At 42.2% G+C, this 24,415-nt stretch overlaps 1 protein-coding gene across 1 annotated transcript; it reads left to right on the forward strand.

Moving 5' to 3' along the window:
• The first annotated feature begins 675 nt into the window (after positions 1 to 675).
• On the forward strand, positions 676 to 23,552 carry LOC106591782 (cytochrome P450 3A27). The gene is made up of 13 exons (XM_045711245.1): positions 676 to 981; positions 1,149 to 1,242; positions 1,658 to 1,710; positions 3,869 to 3,968; positions 9,298 to 9,411; positions 11,442 to 11,530; positions 17,395 to 17,543; positions 17,655 to 17,782; positions 18,415 to 18,493; positions 20,963 to 21,123; positions 21,611 to 21,837; positions 22,368 to 22,530; positions 23,247 to 23,552. The coding sequence occupies exons 1-13, from the start codon at positions 908 to 910 to the stop codon at positions 23,370 to 23,372; spliced, it is 1,557 nt and encodes a 518-aa protein (XP_045567201.1). The 5' UTR covers positions 676 to 907; the 3' UTR covers positions 23,373 to 23,552.
• The last annotated feature ends 863 nt before the right edge of the window (positions 23,553 to 24,415 follow it).

Consider the following 24,415-nt stretch of genomic DNA (forward strand, 5'->3'; position numbering starts at 1 on the left):
GCTCTTTTTGCGGGACTTTAACTGTGGGAAATCACCTCACAATTCAGCCTATAGTGCCTATTGAACATTCATATTGCAATGTACAGGGCTCCCGAGTGGCACAGCGGTCTAAGGCACTGCATCTCAGTGCAAGAGGCGTCACTAAAGTCCCTGTTTCGAATGCAGGCTGTATCACATCCGGCCATGATTGGGAGTCCCATAGGGCGGTGCACAGTTGGCCCAGCGTCGTCGGGTTTGGCCGGGGTAGGCTGTCATTTTAAATAAGATTTTGCCTAGTTAAATAAAGGTTATGGAATTGTGAGGTGATTGCCCACAGTTAAAGTCCTGCAATAAGAGCTACGATGCTAATATTTGTGCAAACTCTTCACATTTCATGGACCCAAGATCCAGAGGTAACGCTGTACAGTAAAATAGAAGTATGTCCCAAATCAATTATAATACAGCCACAGTGCGACTTCAACACATTTTTGTTGTGTGTCAAATTACCTACTTATTGTCTTTTGTTTAATTCATATAACAACATTCTAACCTTGTTTAGCATGATCTAATCCAAATATGGCATTATTCCACTATATGTATCTGTTTGCATCAGTTTCAGTATGGAACTCTTATTTTGAAAGCAAACCCCAAATTCCATTGTGACATCATTATTCTAGCTACCATCACACATGTGCTTTTCCCACCTGATACAATAATAACTTGTAACCTGCACGGTCTCAGACAGAGTAGGGAGAAGAGCAACGGTCGGTAGTTGAGATCTGCCGCGTGCACAGAAGAACCACACTAGAACCTGACAGAGAAAACAACTCAAAACCTGTCAGACCATTAGACAAGTGAACCTGAACGAACCTGAGAGAAAACGGAGCCTTTGTTTTCAGAAGCGGCAGTGAGCCAAACCGGAGGAAAGATGATGAGTTTTCTGCCATACTTCTCCGCTGAGACGTGGACCCTCCTAGCCCTCCTCATCACCCTAATAGTAGTGTAAGGACTTACATCAAATCAAATGTTATTTGTCACATTTATCGTAGTTAACCGGTGTAGACTAGCAGTGAAATGCTTAGTTAGGGGTCCTCTTCCAACAATGCAAGATAAGATATATATTTTTTATACTTCTGTAGAACATATTACTAGTTAACTTGTGTGTACAGGTACGGGTACTGGCCCTATGGTGTTTTCACTAAGATGGGTGTCCCTGGTCCCAAACCCCTACCTTACATTGGCACAATGATGGAGTATAAAAAGGTTAGTACACATTCAGGATAAACATCTCTTTCATATTTTAAACAATTGTGTATTTTCCCCCCATGTAAAACAATACATTGAGAAGGAAAAAGAGGACTAGCCAGTTGTTTGAAAAATAGATAAATAAAAGGTGAAATGAGATATGATCAGTGTAGCATTTGTGTTGCTTGACCCTGGGTACCATAGAAAATAACAAACCCTCCTCAACCCTCACCTGTTTCAGGTGTGTTCTCTGTTCAGGAGTAAGACACACCTACATGACCAGGCATGAATCAGCTGTTTTGTTTCTTTCTCTCTTTGTCTCTCTCGCTCTCTCTCTCTACCTCTCTCTATCTCTCTCTCTCTCTCTCTCTACCTCTCTGTCTCTCTATCGCTCTCTCTCTCTCTCTCTACCTCTCTGTCTCTCTGTGTGCAGGGTTTCACTAACTTTGACACAGAGTGCTTTCAGAAGTACGGGAGAATCTGGGGGTGAGTTCAGTTGGCTGTACCGTACTATTATGACTCACAACTGTACTAGGTTCTTTCAATGAATCACCTGCTCGAGCTGTCATGTGACCATGAGGAATAGTATTAATTATATCAGCAACCAGAATAATGTTTTCTTTGTAGTTTTATATGAGGTGGTTAAATGTGTGTCTGTGTTTCTCCTCTGTGAAGGATCTATGATGGGAGGGAGTCTGTTCTGTGTATCATGTAGGATTGTAGGTGTACTCAGACCTCTTCACCTTTTCCACATTTTGTTACATTACAGCCTTATTCTAAAATGGATTTAATTGTTTTTTCCCTCATCAATCTACACACACAATACCCCATAATGACAAATCAAAAACTGATTTTTAGATTTTTTTGCAAATATATAAAAAATGTCAAACTGAAATATTATATTTACATAAGTATTCAGTCCCTTTACTCTGTACTTTGTTGAAGCACTTTTGGCAGAAATTACAGCCTCGCGTCTTCTTGTGTATAATGGTACAAGCTTGGCACACCAATATTTGGGGAGTTTCTCCAATTCTTCTTTGCAGATCCGGTCTCTGGCTGGGCCACTCAAGGACATTCAGAGACTTGTCCCAAAGCCACTCCTGCGTTGTCTTGGCTGTGTGCTTAGGGTTGTTGTCATGCTGGAAGGTGAACCTTCACCCCAGTCTGAGGTCCTGAGAGCTCTTGAGCAAGTTTTCATCAAGGATCTCTCTGTACTTTTCTCCGTTCATCTGTCCCTCAATCCTGACTAGTCTGCCAGTCCCTGGCACTGAAAAACATCCCCACATCATGATGCTGCCACCACCATGCTTCACCGTAGGGATGGTGCCAGGTTTCCTCCAGTTTAATCTTGGTTTCGTCAGACCAGAGAACCTTGTTTCTCATGGTCTGAGAGTCTTTATGTACCTTTTGGCAAACTCCATGCGGGCTGTCATTTACCACTTTACAGAGGAGTGGCTTCCGTCTGGCCACTACCATAAATGCCTGATTGGTGGAGTGCTGTAGAGATGTTTCTCCTCCTGGAAGGTTCTCCCATCTCCACAGAGGAACTCTGGAGCTCTGTCAGAGTGACCATCGGGTTCTTGGTCACCTCCCTGACCAAGGCCCTTCTCCCCTGATTGCTCAGTTTGGCTTGGTGGCCAGCTCTAGGAAGAGTCTTGGTGGTTCCAGATTTCTTTGATTAAAGAATGATGGAGGCCACTGTGTTCTTAGGGACCTTCAATGCTCCAGAAATGTTCCCCAGATCTGTGGCTCGACACAATCCTGTCTCTGAGCTCTATGGATGATTCCTTTGACCTCATGGCTTGGTTTTTGCTCTGACATGCACTGTCAAGTGTGGGACCTTATATCGACAGGTGTGTGCTTTTCCAAATAAGGTTCAATCAGTGGAATTTACCACAAGTGGACTCCAATCAAGTTGTAGACACATCTCAAGCATGATCAATGGAAACAGGATGCACCTGAGCTCAATTTGGAGTCTCATAGCAAAGGGTCTGAATACTTATGTAAATAAGGTTTTTCTGTTTTTCGCTTCTCATTATGGGGTATTGTGTGAAGATTTATGTGGGGTTTTATTTATTTAATCAATTTTAGAATGAGGCTGTGACTAACAAATTGCCTCTGTGAAAGATCTATGATGGCAGGCAGTCTGTTCTGTGTATCATGTAGGTGTATATATAGTGGTTAAAGCCAGGTGTGTGCTTCTCCTCTGTGAAGGATCTATGATGGGAGGCAGTCTGTTCTGTGTACCATGTAGGTGTATATATAGTGGTTAAAGCCAGGTGTGTTTCTCCTCTGTGAAGGATCTATGATGGGAGGCAGCCTGTTCTGTGTACCATGTAGGTGTATATATAGTGGTTAAAGCCAGGTGTGTTTCTCCTCTGTGAAGGATCTATGATGGGAGGCAGCCTGTTCTGTGTACCATGTAGGTGTATATATAGTGGTTAAAGCCAGGTGTGTTTCTCCTCTGTGAAGGATCTATGATGGGAGGCAGCCTGTTCTGTGTACCATGTAGGTGTATATATAGTGGTTAAAGCCAGGTGTGTTTCTCCTCTGTGAAGGATCTATGATGGGAGGCAGCCTGTTCTGTGTACCATGTAGGTGTATATATAGTGGTTAAAGCCAGGTATGTTTCTCCTCTGTGAAGGATCTATGATGGGAGGCAGCCTGTTCTGTGTACCATGGACAAAAGCATGATCAAGACCGTCCTGATTAAAGAGTGTTTCAACATCTTCACCAACCGCATGGTGAGACACACACACACACACACACACACACACACACACACACACACACACACACACACACACACACACACACACACACACACACACACACACACACACACACCCCTAATGATAATCGGAAAAATAATAACCCTAAAATTATTACTGATATTATTAATGCATTATTTGTGGCATTCATTATTCATACATTTTAAAGTAGTGTGAATATTATGTAAAGTTGTATTTATTTTATTTTATTTCACCTTTATTTAACCAGGTAGGCAAGTTGAGAACAAGTTCTCATTTACAGTTGCGACCTGGCCAAGATAAAGCACAGCAGTTTGACACATACAACAACACAGAGTTACACATGGAGTAAAACAAACATACAGTCAATAATACAGTAGAAAAATAAGTCTATATACAATGTGAGCAAATGAGGTGAGATAAGGGAGGTAAAGGCAAAAAAAGGCCATGGTGGTGAATTAAATACAATATAGCAAGTAAAACACTGGAATGGTAGACTTGCAGTGGAAGAATGTGCAAAGTAGAAATAGAAATAATGGGGTGCAAAGGAGCAAAATAAATAAATACAGTAGGGGAAGAGGTAGTTGTTTGGGCTAAATTATAGATGGGCTATGTACAGGTGCAGTAATCTGTGAGCTGCTCTGACAGCTGGTGCTTAAAGCTAGTGAGGGAGATCAGTGTTTCCAGTTTCAGAGATTTTTGTAGTTCATTCCAGTCATTGGCAGCAGAGAACTGGAAGGAGAGGCGGCCAAAGGAGGAATTTGCTTTGGGGGTGACTAGAGACATATACCTGCTGGAGCGCGTGCTACAGGTGGGTGCTGCTATGGTGACCAGCAAGCTGAGATAAGTGGGGACTTTACCTAGCAGGGTCTTGTAGATGACCTGGACGAGTATGAAGCGAGGGCCAGCCAACGAGAGCGTACAGGTCGCAGTGGTGTGTAGTATATGGGGCTTTGGTGACAAAACGGATGGCACTGTGATAGACTGCATCCAATTTATTGAGTAGGGTATTGGAGGCTATTTTGTAAATGACATTGCCGAAGTCGAGGATCGGTAGGATGGTCAGTTTTACAAGGGTATGTTTGGCAGCATGAGTGAAGGATGCTTTGTTGCGAAATAGGAAGCCAATTCTAGATTTCACTTTGAATTGGAGATGTTTGATGTGAGTCTGGAAAGAGAGTTTACAGTCTAACCAGACACCTAGGTATTTGTAGTTGTCCAAGTCGGAACCGTCCAGAGTAGTGATGCTGGACGGGCGGGCAAGTGCAGGCAGCGATCGGTTGAAGAGCATGCATTTAGTTTTACTTTTATTTAAGAGCAGTTGGAGACCACGGAAGGAGAGTTGTAGGGCATTGAAGCTCGTCTGGAGGGTTGGTAACACAGTGTCCAAAGATGGGCCAGTAGTATACATAATGGTGTCGTCTGCGTAGAGGTGGATCAAAGACTCACCAGCAGCAAGAGCGACATCATTGATGTATACAGAGAAAAGAGTCGGCCCAAGAATTGAACCCTGTGGCACCTCCATAGAGACTGCCAGAGGCCTGGACAACAGGCCATCCGATTTGACACACTGAACTCTATCAGAGAAGTAGTTGGTGAACCAGGCGAGGCAATCATTTGAGAAACCAAGGCTATTGAGTCTGCCGATGAGGATGTGGTGATTGACAGAGTCGAAAGCCTTGGCCAGGTCAATGAATACGGCTGCACAGTATTGTTTCTTATCGATGGCGGTTAAGATATCGTTTAGGACCTTGAGCGTGGCTTAGGTGCACCCATGACCAGCTCTGAAACCAGATTGCATAGCAGAGAAGGTGCGGTGGGATTCTAAATGGTCGGTAATCTGTTTGTTGACTTGGCTTTCGAAGACCTTAGAAAGGCAGGGTAGGATAGATATAGCTCTGTAGCAGTTTGGGTCAAGAGTGTCCCCCCCTTTGAAGAGGGGGATGACCGCAGCTGCTTTCCGATCTTTGGGAATCTCAGACGACACGAAAGAGAGGTTGAACAGGTTAGTAATAGGGGTTGCAACAATTTCGGCAGATCATTTTAGAAAGAAAGGGTCCAGATTGTCTAGACCTGCTGATTTGTAGGGGTCCAGATTTTGCAGCTCTTTCAGAACATCAGTTGACTGGATTTGGGAGAAGGAGAAATGGGGAAGGCTTGGGCGAGTTGCTGTGGGGGGTGCAGTGCTGTTGACCGGGGTAGGGGTAGCCAGGTGGAAAGCATGGCCAGCCGTAGAAAAATGCTTCTTGAAATTCTCAATTGTAGTGGATTTATCGGTGGTGACAGAGTTTCCTATCCTCAGTGCAGTGGGCAGCTGGGAGGAGGTGTTCTTATTCTCCATGGACTTTACAGTGTCCCAGAACTTTTTTGAGTTTGTGTTGCAGGAAGCAAATTTCTACTTGAAAAAGCTAGCCTTGGGTTTTCTAACTGCCTGTGTATATTGGTTTCTAACTTCCCTTAAAAGTTGCATATCACGGGGGCTGTTCGATGCTAATGCAGAATGCCACAGGATGTTTTTGTGTTGGTTAAGGTCGGTCAGGTCTGGAGAGAACCAAGGGCTATATCTGTTCCTGGTTCTACATTTCTTGAATGGGGCATTCTTATTTAAGATGGTGAGGAAGGCATTTAAAAAAAATAACCAGGCATCCTCTACTGACGGGATGAGGTCAATATCCTTCCAGGATACCCGGGACAGGTCGATTAGAAAGGCCTGCTCGCTGAAGTCTTTCAGGGAGCATTTGACATTGATGAGTGGAGGTCGTTTGACCCATTACGGATGCAGGCAATGAGGCAGTGATCGCTGAGATCTTGGTTGAAAACAGCAGAGGTGTATTTAGAGTAGAGGTTTACCGATTAATCGGAATGGCCGATTAATTAGGGCCTATTTCAAGTTTTCATAACAATCGGAAATCTGTATTTTTGGACGCCGATTTGACCGATTAAATTATTTTTTTTTTTAAATGTGCCATTTTTTTTAAAGACCTTTATTTAACTAGGCAAGTCAGTTAAGAACACATTCTTACTTTCAATGACGGCCTAGGAACGGTGGGTTAACTGCCTTGTTCAGGGGCAGAACGACAGATTTTTACCTAGTCAGCTCAGGTATTCAATCTTGTAACCTTACGGTTAACTAGTCCAACACTCTAACCACCTGCTTTACATTGCACTCCACGCGAATGCAGTAAGAAGCCAATGTAAGTTGCTAGTTAGCATTAAACTTATCTTATAAAAACAATCAATCAATCATAATCACTAGTTAACTACACATGGTTGATGATATTACTAGTTTATCTAGCCTGTCCTGCGTTGCATATAACCTCTTAGGTACACGTTGCTCCAACCATAAACATCAACGCCTTTCTTAAAATCAATACACAAGTATATATTTTTAAACCTGCATATTTAGTTAATATTGCCTGCTAACATGAATTTCTTTTAACTAGGGAAAATGTGTCACTTCTCTTGCAAACAGAATCAGGGTATATGCAGCAGTTTGGGCCGCCTGGCTCGTTGCGAACTGTGAAGACTATATCTTCCTAATAAAGACAGCCGACTTCGCCAAACGGGGGATGATTTAACAAAAGCGGATTTGTGAAAAAAAGCACAATCGTTGCACGACTGTACCTAACCATAAACATCAATGCCTTTCTTAAAATCAATACACAGAAGTATATATTTTTAAACCTGCATATTTAGCTAAAAGAAATCCAGGTTAGCAGGCAATATTAACCAGGTGAAATTGTGTAATTTTGCGTTCATTGCACGCAGTCAGGGTATATGCAACAGTTTGGGCCGCCTGGCTCGTTGCGAACTAATTTGCCAGAATTCTACGTAATTATGACATAACATTGAAGGTTGTGCAATGTAACAGGAATAACTTTTTGTTTTCGAGATTATAGTTTCCAGATTCGACCATATTAATGACCTAAGGCTCGTATTTCTGTGTGTTATTATGTTATAATTAAGTCTATGATTTGATAGAGCAGTCTGACTGAGCGATGGTAGGCAGCAGCAGGCTCCTAAGCATTCATTCAAAATAGCACTTTCGTGCGTTTTGCCAGCAGCCCTTCGCAATGCATTGCGCTGTTTATGACTTCAAGCTTCTCAACTCCCAAGATTAGGCTGGTGTAACTGATGTGAAATGGCCAGCTAGTTAGCCGGGTGTGCGCTAATAGCGTTTCAAACGTCACTCGCTCTGAGACTTGGAGTAGTTGTTTCCCCTTGCTCAGCATGGGTAACGCTGCTTCGAGGGTGGCTGTTGTCGATGTGTTCCTGGTTCGAGCCCAGGTAGGAGCGAGGAGAGGGACGGAAGCTATACTGTTACACTGGCAATACTAAAGTGCCTGTAAGAACATCCAATAGTCAAAGGTATATGAAATACAAATCGTATAGAGAGAAATAGTCCTATAATTCCTATAATAACTACAACCTAAAACATCTTACCTGGGAATATTGAAGACTCATGTTAAAAGGAACCACCAGCTTTCATATGTTCTGAGCAAGGAACTTAAACGTTAGCTTTGTTACATGGCACATATTGCACTTTTACTTTCTTCTCCAACACTTTGTTTTTGCATTATTTAAACCAAATTGAACATGTTTCATTATTTGTTTGAGGCTAAATTGATTTTATTGATGTATTATATTAAGATAAAATAAGTGTTCATTCAGTATTGTTGTAATTGTCATTATTACATATAAATTAATTTAAAAAACGGGCGATTAATCGGTATCGCCTTTTTTGGGCCCTCCAATAATCGGTATCGGCGTTGAAAAATCATAATCGGTCGACCTCTAATTTAGAGGGCAAGTTGGTTAGGATGATATCTTTGAGGGTGCCCGTGTTTACGGCTTTGGGGTGGTACCTTGTAGGTTCATTGATAATATTTGTAAAATTGAGGGCATCAAGCTTAGATTGTAGGATGACTGGGGTGTTAAGCATGTGCCAGTTTAGGTCACCTAGCAGCACGAGCTCAGAAGATAGAAACAAATAAAGAAATACTATGATCATTATTAAATCATATAATTGTTATAACTGTCTGAATGGTGAGCTGTTTGATAATTAATACAACTGTCCTCCGTGTTTTAGGACTTCTGTCTGAACAGTGAGCTGTTTGATCATTAATACAACTGTCCTCCGTGTTTTAGGACTTCTGTCTGAACAGTGAGCTGTTTGATCATTAATACAACTGTCCTCCATGTTTTAGAATTCTGTCTGAATGGTGAGCTGTTTGATAATTAATACAACTGTCCTCCATGTTTTAGAATTCTGTCTGAATGGTGAGCTGTTTGATAATTAATACAACTGCCCTCCATGTATTAGAAGTTCCATCTGAACGGCGAGCTGTTTGATGCGGTGTCCTTTGCCGAGGACGATACATGGAGACGGATCCGCAGTGTCCTCTCACCTTCCTTTACCTCTGGACGACTAAAAGAGGTAGAACCATCCCTCCATCTCTCCCTTTCTATGTTTTATCAACATGTTATAAACGCTTTATAGCTTGTTATAAACTCTTTATTATCTCATTTTAGCTTGTTATAAACTCTTCATAAACTCATTATAGCTTGTTATAAACTCTTAACCTCATTATAGCTTGTTATAAACTCTTTATCTCATTATAGTTTGTTATAAACTCTATTATGTCATTGTAGCTCGTTAGAAACTCTTTATAAACTCATTATAGCTCATTATAAACTCTTTATAAACTCATTATAGTTTGTTATAAACTCTTTACAAACTCATTATAGCTTGTTATAAACTCTTTATAAACTCATTATAGCTTGTTATAAACTCTTTATAAACTCATTATAGCTTGTTATAAACGTGTTATAAACTCTTTATAAGTGCTTTATTATAGCTTGTAATTAACTTGTTATAAACTCATTATAGTTTGTTGTAAACTCTATATAAACTCATTATAGCTTGTTATAAACTCTTTAACTTATTATAGCTTGTTATAAACTCTTTATAAACTCATTATAGCTTGTTATAAACTATTAACTCTTTATAGCTTGTTATAAACTCTTTATAAACTCATTATAGCTAGTTATAAACTCTTTATAAACTCATTATGACTTGTTATAAACTCTTTATAAACTCATTATAGCTTGTTATAAACTCTTTATAAACTCATCGCTTGTTATGAACTCAAACCTAAATCAAATCAAATTGTATTTGTAGAAAACACATATTTAGCAGATGCGGGGGTAGTGAAATGCGCTAATATTTAACAATACACAACAATACACAATAGTCTAAAAGAAAAATAATGGAATTAAGAAATATAGAAATATTAGGATGAGCAATGTCGAAGTCTGGAGTATAAAATTATATATATGTATATATGTGATGGGATGTACAGACATTATGGACAGTATGTAGACAGATTATATAGCAAATCTGTAGAATACATCGATAGAATAGTATTTATACAGCAATAGCTAAATAGGATGAGCCTTTACTAGAAACAGTATATACAGTGCATTCGGAAAGTATTCAGACCCTTTTTCCACATTTTGTTACGTTACAGCCTTATTCTAAAATGTATTAAATACATATTTTCCCTCATCAATCTACTACACACAATGACAAAGTGAAAACCGTTTTTTTGACATTTTTGCAAATTTATTAAATATAATAAACAGATACCTTATTTAGATTATTGTTCAAAGGTGGAGTCATGCGTCCTCTGAAACATGACCCGTTTGACCACCTACTTCCAGTTTCACCGGATGTCAGCAGCACTAATGTGAAACACATGACCACCTACTTCTTGCTTGACCCAGATGTCAGCATCACTAATGTGAAACACCGTTCGACTGACAACCAGAGTCAGTTTGCAGGCGCCCGGCCCTGTCACACAGAGTCGCTAAAGCACGATAAGCCAAGGTCCCGGATGGCTCTGGGCCAATTATGTGCAATCCTTTGGGGTTCACGGTCAAGGTCGGTTGTGACACAGCCTGGGATCGAACACCAGGCTGTGCAGGGCTTTTGACCACTGCGATACCCAGGACCCCTATCTTCTTCATTCTAATGACATGCTTGAATCATAATATAGGACTAGAATTAGATGCAGATGGCTTTCACTTCTCTTCACAAAGATTTAATTGTTATATGAGTCTGAGTAAATAACTGCTATAGCTTACCGCCATTGCACGTTCGCTCTTAACATTCAGCAAACAAGAGCTTGCATCCCTCTTCGATTAGTCTATTTGTATAGGAAATGCAACAACAACAACAATGTCCAGCAAGCTATTCTAGTCTAGCTTTTCCTGAATGGGAATCCAAGAGCTAAGGAGCATAATTTACTGGTGTCTCTTAGTTATTTATCCCAGGAAAAGGGAGTGGTTTTGTGCGGTAACTCTCGGTAACCGAGTTATGGCCATTCAACCCTAATCATGGAACAGCACTCTGCTAACCTCTCTCTCTGTCTCTCTCTCTCTCTCTCTCTCTATATATATATATAGATGTTTTGTATCATGAAGCAGCACTCTTCTAACCTGCTGAGCGGAATGAAGAAGCAGGCAGATAAAGACCAGGCCATCGAACTGAAGGAGTGAGTCCTGACCTCTGACCTCTAACCTCGAATCTCTGGCTTGACACTTAGAAAACCCTTTCGCAATTATGTTAGCACAGCTGAAAACTGTCGTTCTGAGTAAAGAAGTAATACAACTGGCCTTCTTTAGACTAGTTGAGTATCTGGAGCATCAGCATTTGTGGGATTGATTAAAGGCTCGAAATGTCCAGAAACAAAGACTTTCTTCTGAAACTCGTCAGTCTATTCTTGTTCTGAGAAATGAAGGCTATTCCATGCGAGAAATTGCCAAGAAACTGAAGATCTCGTACAACGCTGTGTACTAGTTCCTTCACAGAACAGCGCAAACTGGTATGCTGGCCTTCTAGGCAGAGTTAAAAAAAAGCTATATCTCAGACTGGCCAAAAAAAAGAAAAGATTAAAATGGGCAAAAGAACACAGACACTGGACAGAGGAACTCTGCCTAGAAGGCCAGAATCCCGGAGTCGCCTCTTCACTGTTGACGTTGAGACTGGTGTTTTGCGGGAACTATTTAAAGAAGCTGCTAGCTGGTCAGTAGTTTTAGTCAGTAGTTGTGTGGTCAAGATATCAAGATTTCATAACAATCGGTGATCGGCCTTTTTGGACGCCGTTTATGGCCGATTATATTGCAATCCACGAGGAGACTGCGTGGCAGTCTGACCACCTGTTATGCGATTGCAGCATCAAAAGGACCTTGTAGCTGCAAGGAGCCAAGGTAAGTTGCTAGCTAGCATTAAACGTATCTTATAAAAACAATCAATCTTCACATAATCACTAGTTTACTACACATGGTTGATAATATTACTAGGTTAACTAGCTTGTTCTGCGTTGCATATAATCAATGTGGTGCCTGTTAATTTATCATCGAGTCACAGCCTACTTCAACTTGATGATTTAACAAATGCGCATTCACGAAAAAAAGCACAATCGTTGCAATAACGTACCTAACCATAAACATCAATGCCTTTCTTGAAATCAGTACACAAGTATATTTATTAACCTACATATGTAGTTAAAATAAATTCATGTTAGCAGACAGTATTAACTAGGGAAATTATGTCACTTCTCTTGCGTTCAGTGCAATCAGAGTCAGGGTATATGCAGCAGTTTGGGCCGCCGGGCTCGTTGCGAACTGTTGAAAGGCCATTTATTCCGAACAAAGTCCGTAATTAATTTGCAAGAATATTAAATAACTATGACATAACATTGAAGGTTGTGCAATGTAACAGTAATATTTAGACTTAGGGTTGCCACCCATTTGATAAAATACGGAACGGATCTGTATTTCACTGAAAGAATAAACGTTTTATTTTCGTAATGAGAGGTTCTGGATTTGACCATATTAATTACCAAAGGCTCGTATTTCTGTGTGTTTATTATATTATGATTAAGTATATGATTTGATATTTGATAGAGCAGTCTGACTGAGCAGTGGTAGGCAGCAGCAGGCTCGTAAGTATTCATTCAAACAGCAGCTCTTAGTAATGCTTGGATGCACAGCGCTGTTTATGACTTCAAGCCTGTCACCTCCCAAGATTAGGCTGGCAATACTAAAGTGCTTTTAAGAACATCCAATAGTCAAAGGTATATGAAATACAAATAACATAGAGAGAAATAGTCCTATAATTCCTATAATAGCTACAACCTAAAACTTCTCAACTGGGAATATTGAAGACTCATGTTAAAAGGAATCACTACTTTCATATGTTCTCATGTTCTGAGCAAAGAACTTAAGGCTGGTGTGACCGATGTGAAATGGCTAGCTAGTTAGCCGGGTGCGCGCTAATAGCGTTTCAAACGCACTCGCTCTGAGACTTGGAGTAGTTGTTTCCCCTTGCTCTGCATGGCTAACGCTGCTTCGAGGGTGGCTGTTGTCGATGTGTTCCTGGTTCGAGCCCAGGTAGGAGCGAGGAGAGGGACGGAAGCTATACTGTTACACTGGCAATACTAAAGTGCCTATAAGAACATCCAATAGTCAAAGGTATATGAAATACAAATCGTATAGAGAGAAATAGTCCTATAATTCCTATATTAACTACAACCTAAAACATCTTACCTGGGAATATTGAAGACTCATGTTAAAAGGAACCACCAGCTTTCATATGTTCTGATGTTCTGAGCAAGGGACTTAAACGTTAGCTTTGTTACAAGGCACATGTTGCACTTTTACTTTCTTCTCCAACACTTAGTTTTTGCATTATTTAAACCAAATTGAACATGTTTCATTATTTATTTGAGACTAAATAGATTTTATTTATGTATTATATTAAGTTACAATAAAAGTGTTCATTGTTCATTCAGTATTGTTGTAATTGTCATTTATTACAAATATATATATCTATATATATCTATAATCGGCTTCGAAAAATCATAATCGGTCGACCTCTAGTGTGGTCAGTAGTTGTGTGGTCAGTAGTTGTGTGGTTGGGGTCAATAGTTGTGTGGTCAGTAGTTGTGTGGTCAGTAGTTGTGTGGTCAGTAGTTGTGTGGTCAATAGTTGTGTGGTCAATAGTTGTGTGGTCAGTAGTTGTGTGGTCAGTAGTTGTGTGGTCTGTGTTTGTGTGGTCAGTAGTTGTGTGGTCAGTAGTTGTGTGGTCAATAGTTGTGTGGTCAGTAGTTGTGTGGTCAATAGTTGTGTGGTCAGTAGTTGTGTGGTCAGTAGTTGTGTGGTCTGTGTTTGTGTGGTCAGTAGTTGTGTGGTTGCGGACAGTACTTGTGTGGTTGTCATCAGTAGTTGTGCGGTCAGTAGTTGTGATCAGTAGTTGGGTGGTTGTGGTCAGTAGTTGTGGTCAGTAGTTGTGTGGTTGTGGTCCATAGTTGTGTGGTCAGTAGTTGTGCGGCTGTGGTCAGTAGTTGTGGTCAGTAGGTTTGTGGTCAGTAGTTGTGTTGTCAGTAGTTGTGGTCGGTAGTTGTGTGGTCCGTAGTTGTGTTGTCAGTAGTTGTGTGGCCAGTAGTTGTGTGGTCAATAGTTGTGTGGTCAGTAGTTGTGTGGTTGCGGACAGTACTTGTGTGGTTGTCATCAGTAGTTGTGCGGTCAGTAGTTGTGATCAGTAGTTGGGTGGTTGTGGTCAGTAGTTGTGGTCAGTAGTTGTGTGGTTGTGGTCCATAGTTGTGTGGTCAGTAGTTGTGCGGCTGTGGTCAGTAGTTGTGGTCAGTAGGTTTGTGGTCAGTAGTTGTGTTGTCAGTAGTTGTGGTCGGTAGTTGTGTGGTCCGTAGTTGTGTTGTCAGTAGTTGTGTGGCCAGTAGTTGTGTGGCCAGTAGTTGTGTGGCCAGTAGTTGTGTGGTCAGTAATTGTGTGGTCAGTAGTTGTGTGGTCAGTAATTGTGTGGTCGGTAGTTGTGTGGTCAGTAGTTGCGGTCAGTCGTTGTGTGGTCAGTAGTTGTGGTCAGTAGTTGTGCGGTGGCAAGAAAAAGTATGTGAACACTATGGAATTACCTGGATTTCGGCATAAATTGGTCATAAACTTTGATCTGATCTTCAAGTCACAACTATAGACAAACATGGTATGCTTAAACTAATAACACACAAACAATTATATGTTTTTATGTCTTTATTGAATACACCGTGAACACCTTAAACATTCACAGTGCAGGGTGGAAGAAGTATGTGAACCCTTAGATTTAATAACTGATTGACCCTCCTTTGGCAGCAATAACCTCAACCAAACGTTTTCTGTAGTTGTGGATCAGACCTGCACAACGGTCAGGAGGAATTTCGGACCATTCATCTTTACAAAACTGTTTCAGTTCCACAATATTCTTAGGATGTCTGGTGTGAACCACTCTCGAGGTCATGCCACAGCATTTTAAATCGTTTTGAGGTCAGGACCCTGACTGGGCTACTCCAGAAGGCGTTTTTTATTCTCTTGAAGCCATTCTGTTGATGATTTACTTCTGTGTTTTGGGTCGTTGTCCTGTTACATCACCCAACTTCTGTTGAGCTTCAACTAGCAGACAGATAGCCTTACAATCTCCTGCAAAATGTCTTGATTAACTTGGGAATTTATTTTTCCGTTGATGATAGCAAGCTGTCAAGGCCCAGAGGCAGCAAAGCATCCCCAAACAATGATGCTCCCTCCACCATACTTTACAGTTGGGAAGAGGTTTTATGTTGGTGTGCTGTGCCTTTTTTTGTCCACACATAGTGTTGGGTGTTCCTTCCAAACAACTCAACTGTAGTTTCATCTGTCCACAGACAATTTTTCCAGTAGCGCTGTGGAACATCCAGGTGCTCTTTTGTGAACTTCAGATGTGCAGAAATGTTTGTTTTTTTGATAGCAGTGGCTTCTTCCGTGGTGTCCTCCCATGAGCACCATTCTTGTTTATTGTTTTACGTATCGTAGACTCGTCAACAGAGATGTTAGCATGTTCCAGAGATTTCTGTAAGTCTTTAGCTGACACTCTAGGATTCTTCTTAACCTCATTGAGCATTCTGCACTGTGCTCTTGCAGTCATCTTTGCAGGACGGCCACTGCTAGGGAGAGTAGCAACAATGCTGAACTTTCTCCATTTATAGACAATTTGTCTTACCGTGGACTGTTGAACATCAAGGCTTTTAGACATACTTTTGTAACCCTTTCCAGCTTTATACAAGTTAACAATTCTTAATCTTAGGTCTTCTGGGATCTCTTTTGTTCCAGGCATGGTTCACATCAGGCAATGCTTCTTGTGAATAGCAAAGTCAAGTTTTGTGAGTGTTTTTTATAGGGCAGGGCAGCTCAAACCAACATCTCCAATCTCGTCTCATTGATTGGACTCCAGGTTAGCTGACTCCTGACTCCAATTCGAAAAGACCTCAGTGTAGGTGTTCACATACTTTTTCCAACCTACTGAATGTTAAAATGATGAATTCAATATAGACAAGAAAAATACAATAATTTGTGTTATTAGTTTAAGCAGACTGTGTGTCTATTGTTGTGACTAAGATGAAGATAAGATCAAATTTTATAACAAATTTATGCAGAAATCCAGGTAATTCCAAACGGTTCACATACTTTTTCTTGCCATTGTAGTTATGTGGTCAGTAGATGTGTGGTTGTAGTCAGTAGTTGTGTGGTCAGTAGTTGTGTGATTGTGGTCAGTAGTTGTGTGGTCAGGAGTTGTGGTCGGTAGTTGTGTGGTTGTGGTGAGTAATTGTGGTGAGAAATTGTGGTCGGTAGTTGTGTGTTCAGTAGTTGTGTGGTTGTGGTCAGTAGTTGTGTGGTTATGGTCAGTTGTTGTGTGGTCAGTAGTTGTGGTCGGTAGTTTATGGTTGCAGTCAGTAGTTGTGCGGTCAGTACTTGTGTGGTTGTGGTCAGTAGTTGTGGTCAGTAGTTGTGTGGCCAGTAGATGTTTGGTTGTGGTCAGTAGTTGTGTGGTCAGTAGTTGTGTGGTCAGTAGTTGTGGGGTTGTGGTCAGTATTTGTGTGGTCAGTAGTTGTGTGGTCAGTAGTTGTGTGATCAGTAGTTTTGTGGTTGTGGTCAGTAGTGGTGTGGTCAGTAGTTGTGTGGTCAGTAGTTGTGTGGTCAGTTGTTTTGTGGTCGTGGTCAATAGTTGTGTGGCCAGTAGTTGTATGGTCAGCAATTGTGCGGTCTGTAGTTGTGGTCTGTAGTTGTGCGGTCACCAGTTGTGGTCAGTAGTTGTGGTCTGTAGTTGTGTGGTCAGTAGTTGTGTGGTGAGTAGTGGTGTGTCAGTAGTTGTGTGGTTGTTGTCAGTTGTTGTGGTTAGTAGTTGTGTAGTTGTGGTCAGTAGATGTGTAGATGTGGTCCGTGGTTGTGGTCAGTAGTTGTGTAGTTGTGGTCAGTAGTTGTGTAGATGTGGTCCGTGGTTGTGGTCAGTAGTTGTGTAGTTGTGGTCAGTAGTTGTGTAATTGTGGTTGTGTTGCAGGTTCTTTGGGCCCTACAGTATGGACGTGGTCACCAGCACAGCCTTCAGTGTGGACATTGACTCTCTGAACAACCCTTCAGACCCCTTCGTCTCCAATGTTAAGAAAATGATCAAGTTTGACCTGTTCAACCCACTGTTCCTCCTAATCGGTGAGACCGCACATGCACACACACCCAGACACACAGACACAAAGTTGAACTTTTTAATCATATGAAGTTGTATACCTTTCTGTAAAACGTTCCTCTCCTCTCCTTCTCCAGCTTTGTTTCCGTTCACAGGTCCTATCTTGGAGAAGATGAAGTTTTCTTTCTTCCCGTCTGCGGTGACAGACTTCTTTTACGCCTCGCTGGCTAAGATCAAATCTGGACGTGACACTGGGAACTCAACTGTAAACATGTTTTATGTTCATATTTGATTGTTATATTGATATTTTCATCTGTACAATTGTATTTGTATTGTAATATTCTGTATTTATTTATTACGTAACAATGTAACTATGTAATCTAACTAGTGATGGACACCAATATGGAATGTCTATATCAATATCATGTCGGAATTCAAAAAACTATTATTGGGACCCAAATATCTACATTCATATTAGAATCTGTTTGTGTTGGTTGTGATTGGACGAGATCCATTAGAATCAGTTTGTGTTGGTTGTGATTGGACCAGATACATTAGAATCTGTTTATGTTGGTTGTGATTGGACCAGATCCATTGGAATCTGTTTGTGTTGGTTGTGACTGGACCAGATCAATTAGAATCTGTTTGTGTTGGTTGTGATTGGACCAGATCCATTAGAATCTGTTTGTGTTGGTTGTGACTGGACCAGATCAATTAGAATCTGTTTGTGTTGGTTGTGACTGGACCAGATCAATTAGAATCTGTTTGTGTTGGTTGTGACTGGACAAGATCCAGTAGAATATGTTTTGTGTTAGTTGTGACTGGACCAGATCCAATAGAATCTGTTTGTATTGGTTGTGACTGGACGAATTTGACCTCATGTCTATCTGCTTCCAGAGTCGGGTGGATTTCTTACAGCTGATGATCGACTCTCAGAAAGGCAGCGACACAAAGACAGGAGAGGACCAGACTAAAGGTACCTGCCGAACAAACACCTTGTCATGTGCGTCGTAAGGATTGGACCAAGGCACAGCGGGTAAAGTGCTCATCTTGTTAATTAATTTAAAGGAAACACTTAAACAAAATAAACAAACGACGATAACAGTTCCATAAGGCTCACAGGCTATACAGAAAATAACCACCCACAAAACACAAGTGAAAACAAACCCAACTAAATATGGCCTCCAATTAGAGACAACAACAACCAGCTGCCTCTAATTGGAGGTCATTGCCAAAAACCCAACATAGAAAAAGAAAACTAGATATACACATAGAAATAGAAAATATAGAACATAAACCAAAAACACCGAAACACACAAAACAAACACCCCCTGCCACGCCCTGACCAAACTACAATAACAAATAACCCCTTTTACTGGTCAGGACGTGACAGTACCCCCCCCCCCAAGGTGCAGACCCCGAATGCACCTCAAAAACAAAAACCCCAGAAAAATAACTCAAAACTTATAGGGAGGGAAGGGAGGGTGGCCACCGTCAACAACGGTCCCTGTGCTACACCCCCCTTCCCAATCCTCCCACTATGGAGGTGGCTCTGGCTCTGGGCGTAGCTCCCGTTCAGAAGACCCTAGGCTGGGGAGCGTGGCTGGAGACTCCGGGCTGAGGATCGTGGCTGGAGACTCCGGGCTGAGGAGCGTGGCTGAAGACTCCGGGCTGAGGAGCGTGGCTGGAGACTCCGGGCTGGGGAGCGTCGCTGGAGGCTCCTGGCTGAGGAGCGTCGTTGGAGGCTCATGGCTGAGGAGCGTTGCTGGAGGCTCAGGGCTGAGGAGCGTCGCTGGAGGCTCAGGGCTGAAGAGTGTCGCTGGAGGCTCAGGGCTGTGGAGCGTTGCTGGAGGCTCAGGGCTGTGGAGCGTCGCTGGAGGCTCAGGGCTGAGGAGCACCGCTGGAGGCTCAGGGCTGAGGAGCGCCGCTGGAGGCTCAGGGCTGAGGAGAGTCGCTGGAGGCTGAGTGCTCACAGCAGGCACTTGCTGTACCGGGTTATGGAGGCGCACTGGAGGATGAGTGCAGGGAACAGGAACAGGAACAGGACGTACTGGACTGGGCAGACTCACTGGAAGCCTGGTGCGTGGGGCTGGTTTAGGAGGCGCCAGACTAGTAACACACACCTCAGGGCTAGTGTGAGGAGCAGGAACAGGGTAAACTGGACCGAGGAGATGCACTGGTGGCCAGATGCGCTGCGCCGGCGCACTTCTCCCTGGCTGCCGGCCAACTCTCGCCTGGCAACGCTGCGGAGCCCTTATTGACCGCACCAGACTGTGCACGCGTATGGGCGACACAGTGCATATCTCCGCATAACAAGGTATTTGCTTAATCCGTCGCTCCCCATAATAAGCACGGGGAGTTGGCTCAGGTCTCCATCCTGACTCTGCCCAACTCCCCGTGTGCCCCCCCCCCATTTCTTTGGGGGGGGGGTTGCCTCTCGGCCTCATGTTGCTCCCTTACTTTCCTCTCCCAGAAATGTCATTCTGCCTTCGCTGCCTCCAGTTCCTCCTTCGGTCGCCGGTACTCCCCTGCCTGCCTCCAGGGTCCCTTTCCATCTAAAATCTCCTCCCAAGTCCACGACTCCAAATATCTCTCCTGCTGCTCCTTCTTCCGCTGCTTGGTCCTTTTTTGGTGGGTGGTTCTGTCATGTGCGTCGTAAGGATTGGACCAAGGCACAGCGGGTAAAGTGCTCATCTTGTTAATTTATTTAAAGGAAACACTTAAACAAAATAAACAAATGACGATAACAGTTCCATAAGGCTCCCAGGCGATACAGAAAATAACCACCCACAAAACACAAGTGAAAACAAACCCAACTAAATATGGCCTCCAATTAGAGACAACAACAACCAGCTGCCTCTAATTGGAGGTCATTGCCAAAAACCCAACATAGAAAAACAAAACTAGATATACACATAGAAATAGAAAATATAGAACATAAACCAAAAACACCGAAACACACAAAACAAACACCCCCTGCCACACCCTGACCAAACTACAATAACAAATAACCCCTTTTACTGGTCAGGATGTGACACACCTGTAAACTGCTGTCACCAACACACACCTGTAAACTGCTGTTACCAACACACACCTGTAAACTACTGTTACAAACAAACATCTGTAAACTACTGTTACAAACACACGCATGTAAACTACTGTTACCAACACACACCTGTAAACTACTGTTACAAACACACGCATGTAAACTACTGTTACCAACACACACCTGTAAACTACTGTTACCAACACACACCTGTAAACTACTGTTACAAACACACACCTGTACATTACTGTTACAAACACACACCTGTTACAAACACACACCTGTTAAAAACACATACCTGTACACAAGACACACCTGTAAACTACTGTTACAAACACAGACCTGTTACAAACTATTCTCTTCATCTCTCTCTTTCTCTCTCTCTCTCTCCCTTCACAGGACTGACTGATCATGAGATCTTGTCTCAGGCCATGATCTTCATCTTCGCCGGCTACGAGACCAGCAGCAGTACTATGAGTTTCCTGGCCTATAACCTGGCAACCAACCCCCATGTCATGGCCAAACTGCAGGAGGAGATAGATACTGTGTTCCCCAACAAGGTAATCCCCATGTCATGACCAAACTGCAGGAGGAGGTAGATACTGTGTTCCCCAACAAGGTAACCCCCACACCATGACCAAACTGCAGGAGAAGATAGATACTGTATTCCCCAACAAGGTAACCCCCACACCATGACCAAACTGCAGGAGGAGATAGATACTGTGTTCCCCAACAAGGTAACCCCCACACCATGACCAAACTGCAGGAGGAGATAGATACTGTGTTCCCCAACAAGGTAACCCCCACACCATGACCAAACTGCAGGAGGAGATAGATACTGTGTTCCCCAACAAGGTAACCCCCACACCATGACCAAACTGCAGGAGGAGATAGATACTGTGTTCCCCAACAAGGTTTTCAATGTCAGATGTGTTGAGGTACTGATGTGTGTGTATCCCCTGTGCCAGATGTGGGGAGGTACTGATGTGTGTGTAACCCTGGTGTCAAATGTGGTGAGGTTCTGATTTGTATGTAACCCTGGTGCAGGCTCCAATCCAGTACGAAGCTCTGATGCAGATGGACTATTTGGACTGTGTGTTGAACGAGTCTCTGAGACTGTACCCCATCGCCCCGCGACTGGAGAGGGTCGCCAAGAAGACGGTGGAGATTAACGGCATCGTCATCCCCAAAGACTGCGTTGTCCTGGTTCCCACGTGGACCCTCCACCGTGACCCAGAGATCTGGTCAGACCCTGAGGAGTTCAAACCAGAGAGGTACTGGACCGCACCGTAACCACAATCTAACCATAACACAACCTTAATACAACCACAGTACAACCATTACACAACCACAATACAACCATAACACAACCTTAATACAACCACTGTACAACCATTACACAACCACAGCACAACCACAAAATAACCACAAGTCAACCATTACACAACTATAACACAACCACAAAACAATCTTAAGTCAACCATAACACAACCACAAGTCAACCTTAACACAACCACAAGTCAACCATAACATAACCACAAGTCAACCATAACACAACCACAAGTCAACCATAACACAACCACAAGTCAACCATAACACAACCACAAGTCAACCATAACACAACCACAATTCAACCACAAAACAACCACAATACCACAATACAAGATCATTATTTAATTTTGCTACAACGTAACCACAACTACAGGGCATTATAATACTGCAGTGCAATGTATTATGTGTCTGAAACACAACCACAAATCAACTACAATACAATGTGTAATGTGTCTGCCCTCTCCCTGTCCAGGTTCAGTAAGGAGAACAAGGAGTCTATTGATCCGTACACATACATGCCGTTTGGGGCGGGGCCCAGGAACTGTATCGGGATGCGTTTCGCCCTGATCATGATCAAACTGGCCATGGTCGAGATCCTCCAGAGTTTCACTTTCTCCGTTTGCGACGAGACCGAGGTGAGACGCTCACCTGAGCAGACAGAATATGACATCATCAAAACATCAGTATCATTCATAGATTTGGATAGAGGCTGCACTTGCCGCAGCACCTGTTTTAACATGGTCACCACCTGTTTCAACATGGTCACCACCTGTTTCAACATGATCACCACCTGTTTCAACATGATCACCACCTGTTTTAACATAGTCACCACCTGTTTTAACATGATCACCACCTGTTTTAACATGATCACCGCCTGTTTTAACAAGTTCACCACCTGTTTTAACATGGTCACCACCTGTCTTAACATGGTCATCACCTGTTTTAAAATGGTCACCACCTGTTTTAACATGGTCACCACCTGCTTAAGAAGTTCACCACCTGTTTTAAAATGGTCAACCCAAAATATGGTCAGTACCTATTTTATCACTGTCCGCACCCATTTTAGCAAGGTCAGCACCCATTTAACATGGTCACCTCCTATTTTAAGAAGTTCACCACCTGTTTTAACATGGTCAGCACCTGTTTTAACAAGTTTACCACCTGTTTTAACATGGTCACGACCTTTTTTAGCGTTGTCAACACCTGTTTTAACATGGTCACCACCTGTTTTAACATTGTCACCACCGGTTTTAACATGGTCAGCACCTGTTTCAACATGGTCTGTTATTCTCTATAGATCCTGTTGGAGATGGACAACCAAGGTTATGTTCTGTTCTGTTATTCTCTATAGATCCCATTGGAGATGGACAAGCAGTTTCTGCTGATGCCAAAACGACCAATCAAACTGAGGCTGGAGCCCCGTATCATCACCTCTAGCAACACCACCGCCATTTCTCTGAAGAGTCCAGCAACATGACCAAATGCCGGAGTACTGTACCCTACCCTGGAGTACCATAACATCTATCCATCTATCTATCTATCTATCTATCTATCTATCTATCTATCTATCTATCTATCTATCTATCTATCTATCTATCTATCTATCTATCTATCTATCTATCTATCTATCTATCTATCTATCTATCTATCTATCTATCTATCTATCTATCTATCTATCTATCTATCTATCTATCTATCTATCTATCTATCTATCTATCTATCTATCTATCTATCTATCTATCTATCTATCTATCTATCTATCTATCTATCTATCTATCTATCTATCTATCTATCTATCTATCTATCTATCTACCTACCTACCTACCTACCTATCACTCTTTCTATCTATCTTGAACAAAAATCTAAAGGCAACATGAAACAATTTCAAAGATTTTGCTGTGCTACAGCTCACATAAGGAAATCAATCAATTGAAATGAGGCCCTAATCTATGGATTTCACATGACGTACTGCCAAATTCTCTAAAACAATGTTGGAGGTGGCATATGGTAGAGAACTGAACATTCAATTATCTGGCAAATACTCTGGTGGACATTCCTGCAGTCAGGATGCTGACTGTGGCATTGGGTTGTGTTGTGTGACAAAACTGCACATTTTAGAGTGGCCTGTTATTGCCCCCAGCACTAGGTGCACCTGTGTAATAATCATGCTGTTAAATCAGCTTCTTGATATGCCACACCTGTCAGGTGGATGGACTATCTTAACAAAGGATAAAATGCTCACTTACAGGTATGTTAACAAATTTGTTGACAACATTTGAGAGAAATAGGCTTTTTGTGCGTATGGAACATTTCTGGGATCTTTTATTTCAGCTCATGAAACGTTATTGTTAAGTATATCACAATCTATCATCTATCTATCTGTCTATCTATCTATCGGCTACTGAATATTCAGTCCTTACCCTGCTATATACTACTGAATATTCAGGCTGGGATTCAATAGGCTACTTAATATAATATACTCAGCCCTTACCCTGCTATAGGATACTGAATATTCAGTTC

This window comes from Salmo salar, chromosome ssa02 (assembly GCF_905237065.1).
Source record: "Salmo salar chromosome ssa02, Ssal_v3.1, whole genome shotgun sequence".
In the NCBI taxonomy this organism is placed as follows: Eukaryota; Metazoa; Chordata; class Actinopteri; order Salmoniformes; family Salmonidae; genus Salmo; species Salmo salar.

Bases quoted from the DNA above. Each gene is read 5' to 3' on its own strand.
- LOC106591782 (XM_045711245.1), top strand. From the start codon at position 908: ATGATGAGTTTTCTGCCATACTTCTCCGCTGAGACGTGGACCCTCCTA. The intron at 3,969-9,297 runs GTGAGACACACA...TCCATGTATTAG, and splicing joins ACATCTTCACCAACCGCATG to AAGTTCCATCTGAACGGCGA. The intron at 21,838-22,367 runs GTACTGGACCGC...CTCCCTGTCCAG, and splicing joins GAGGAGTTCAAACCAGAGAG to GTTCAGTAAGGAGAACAAGG.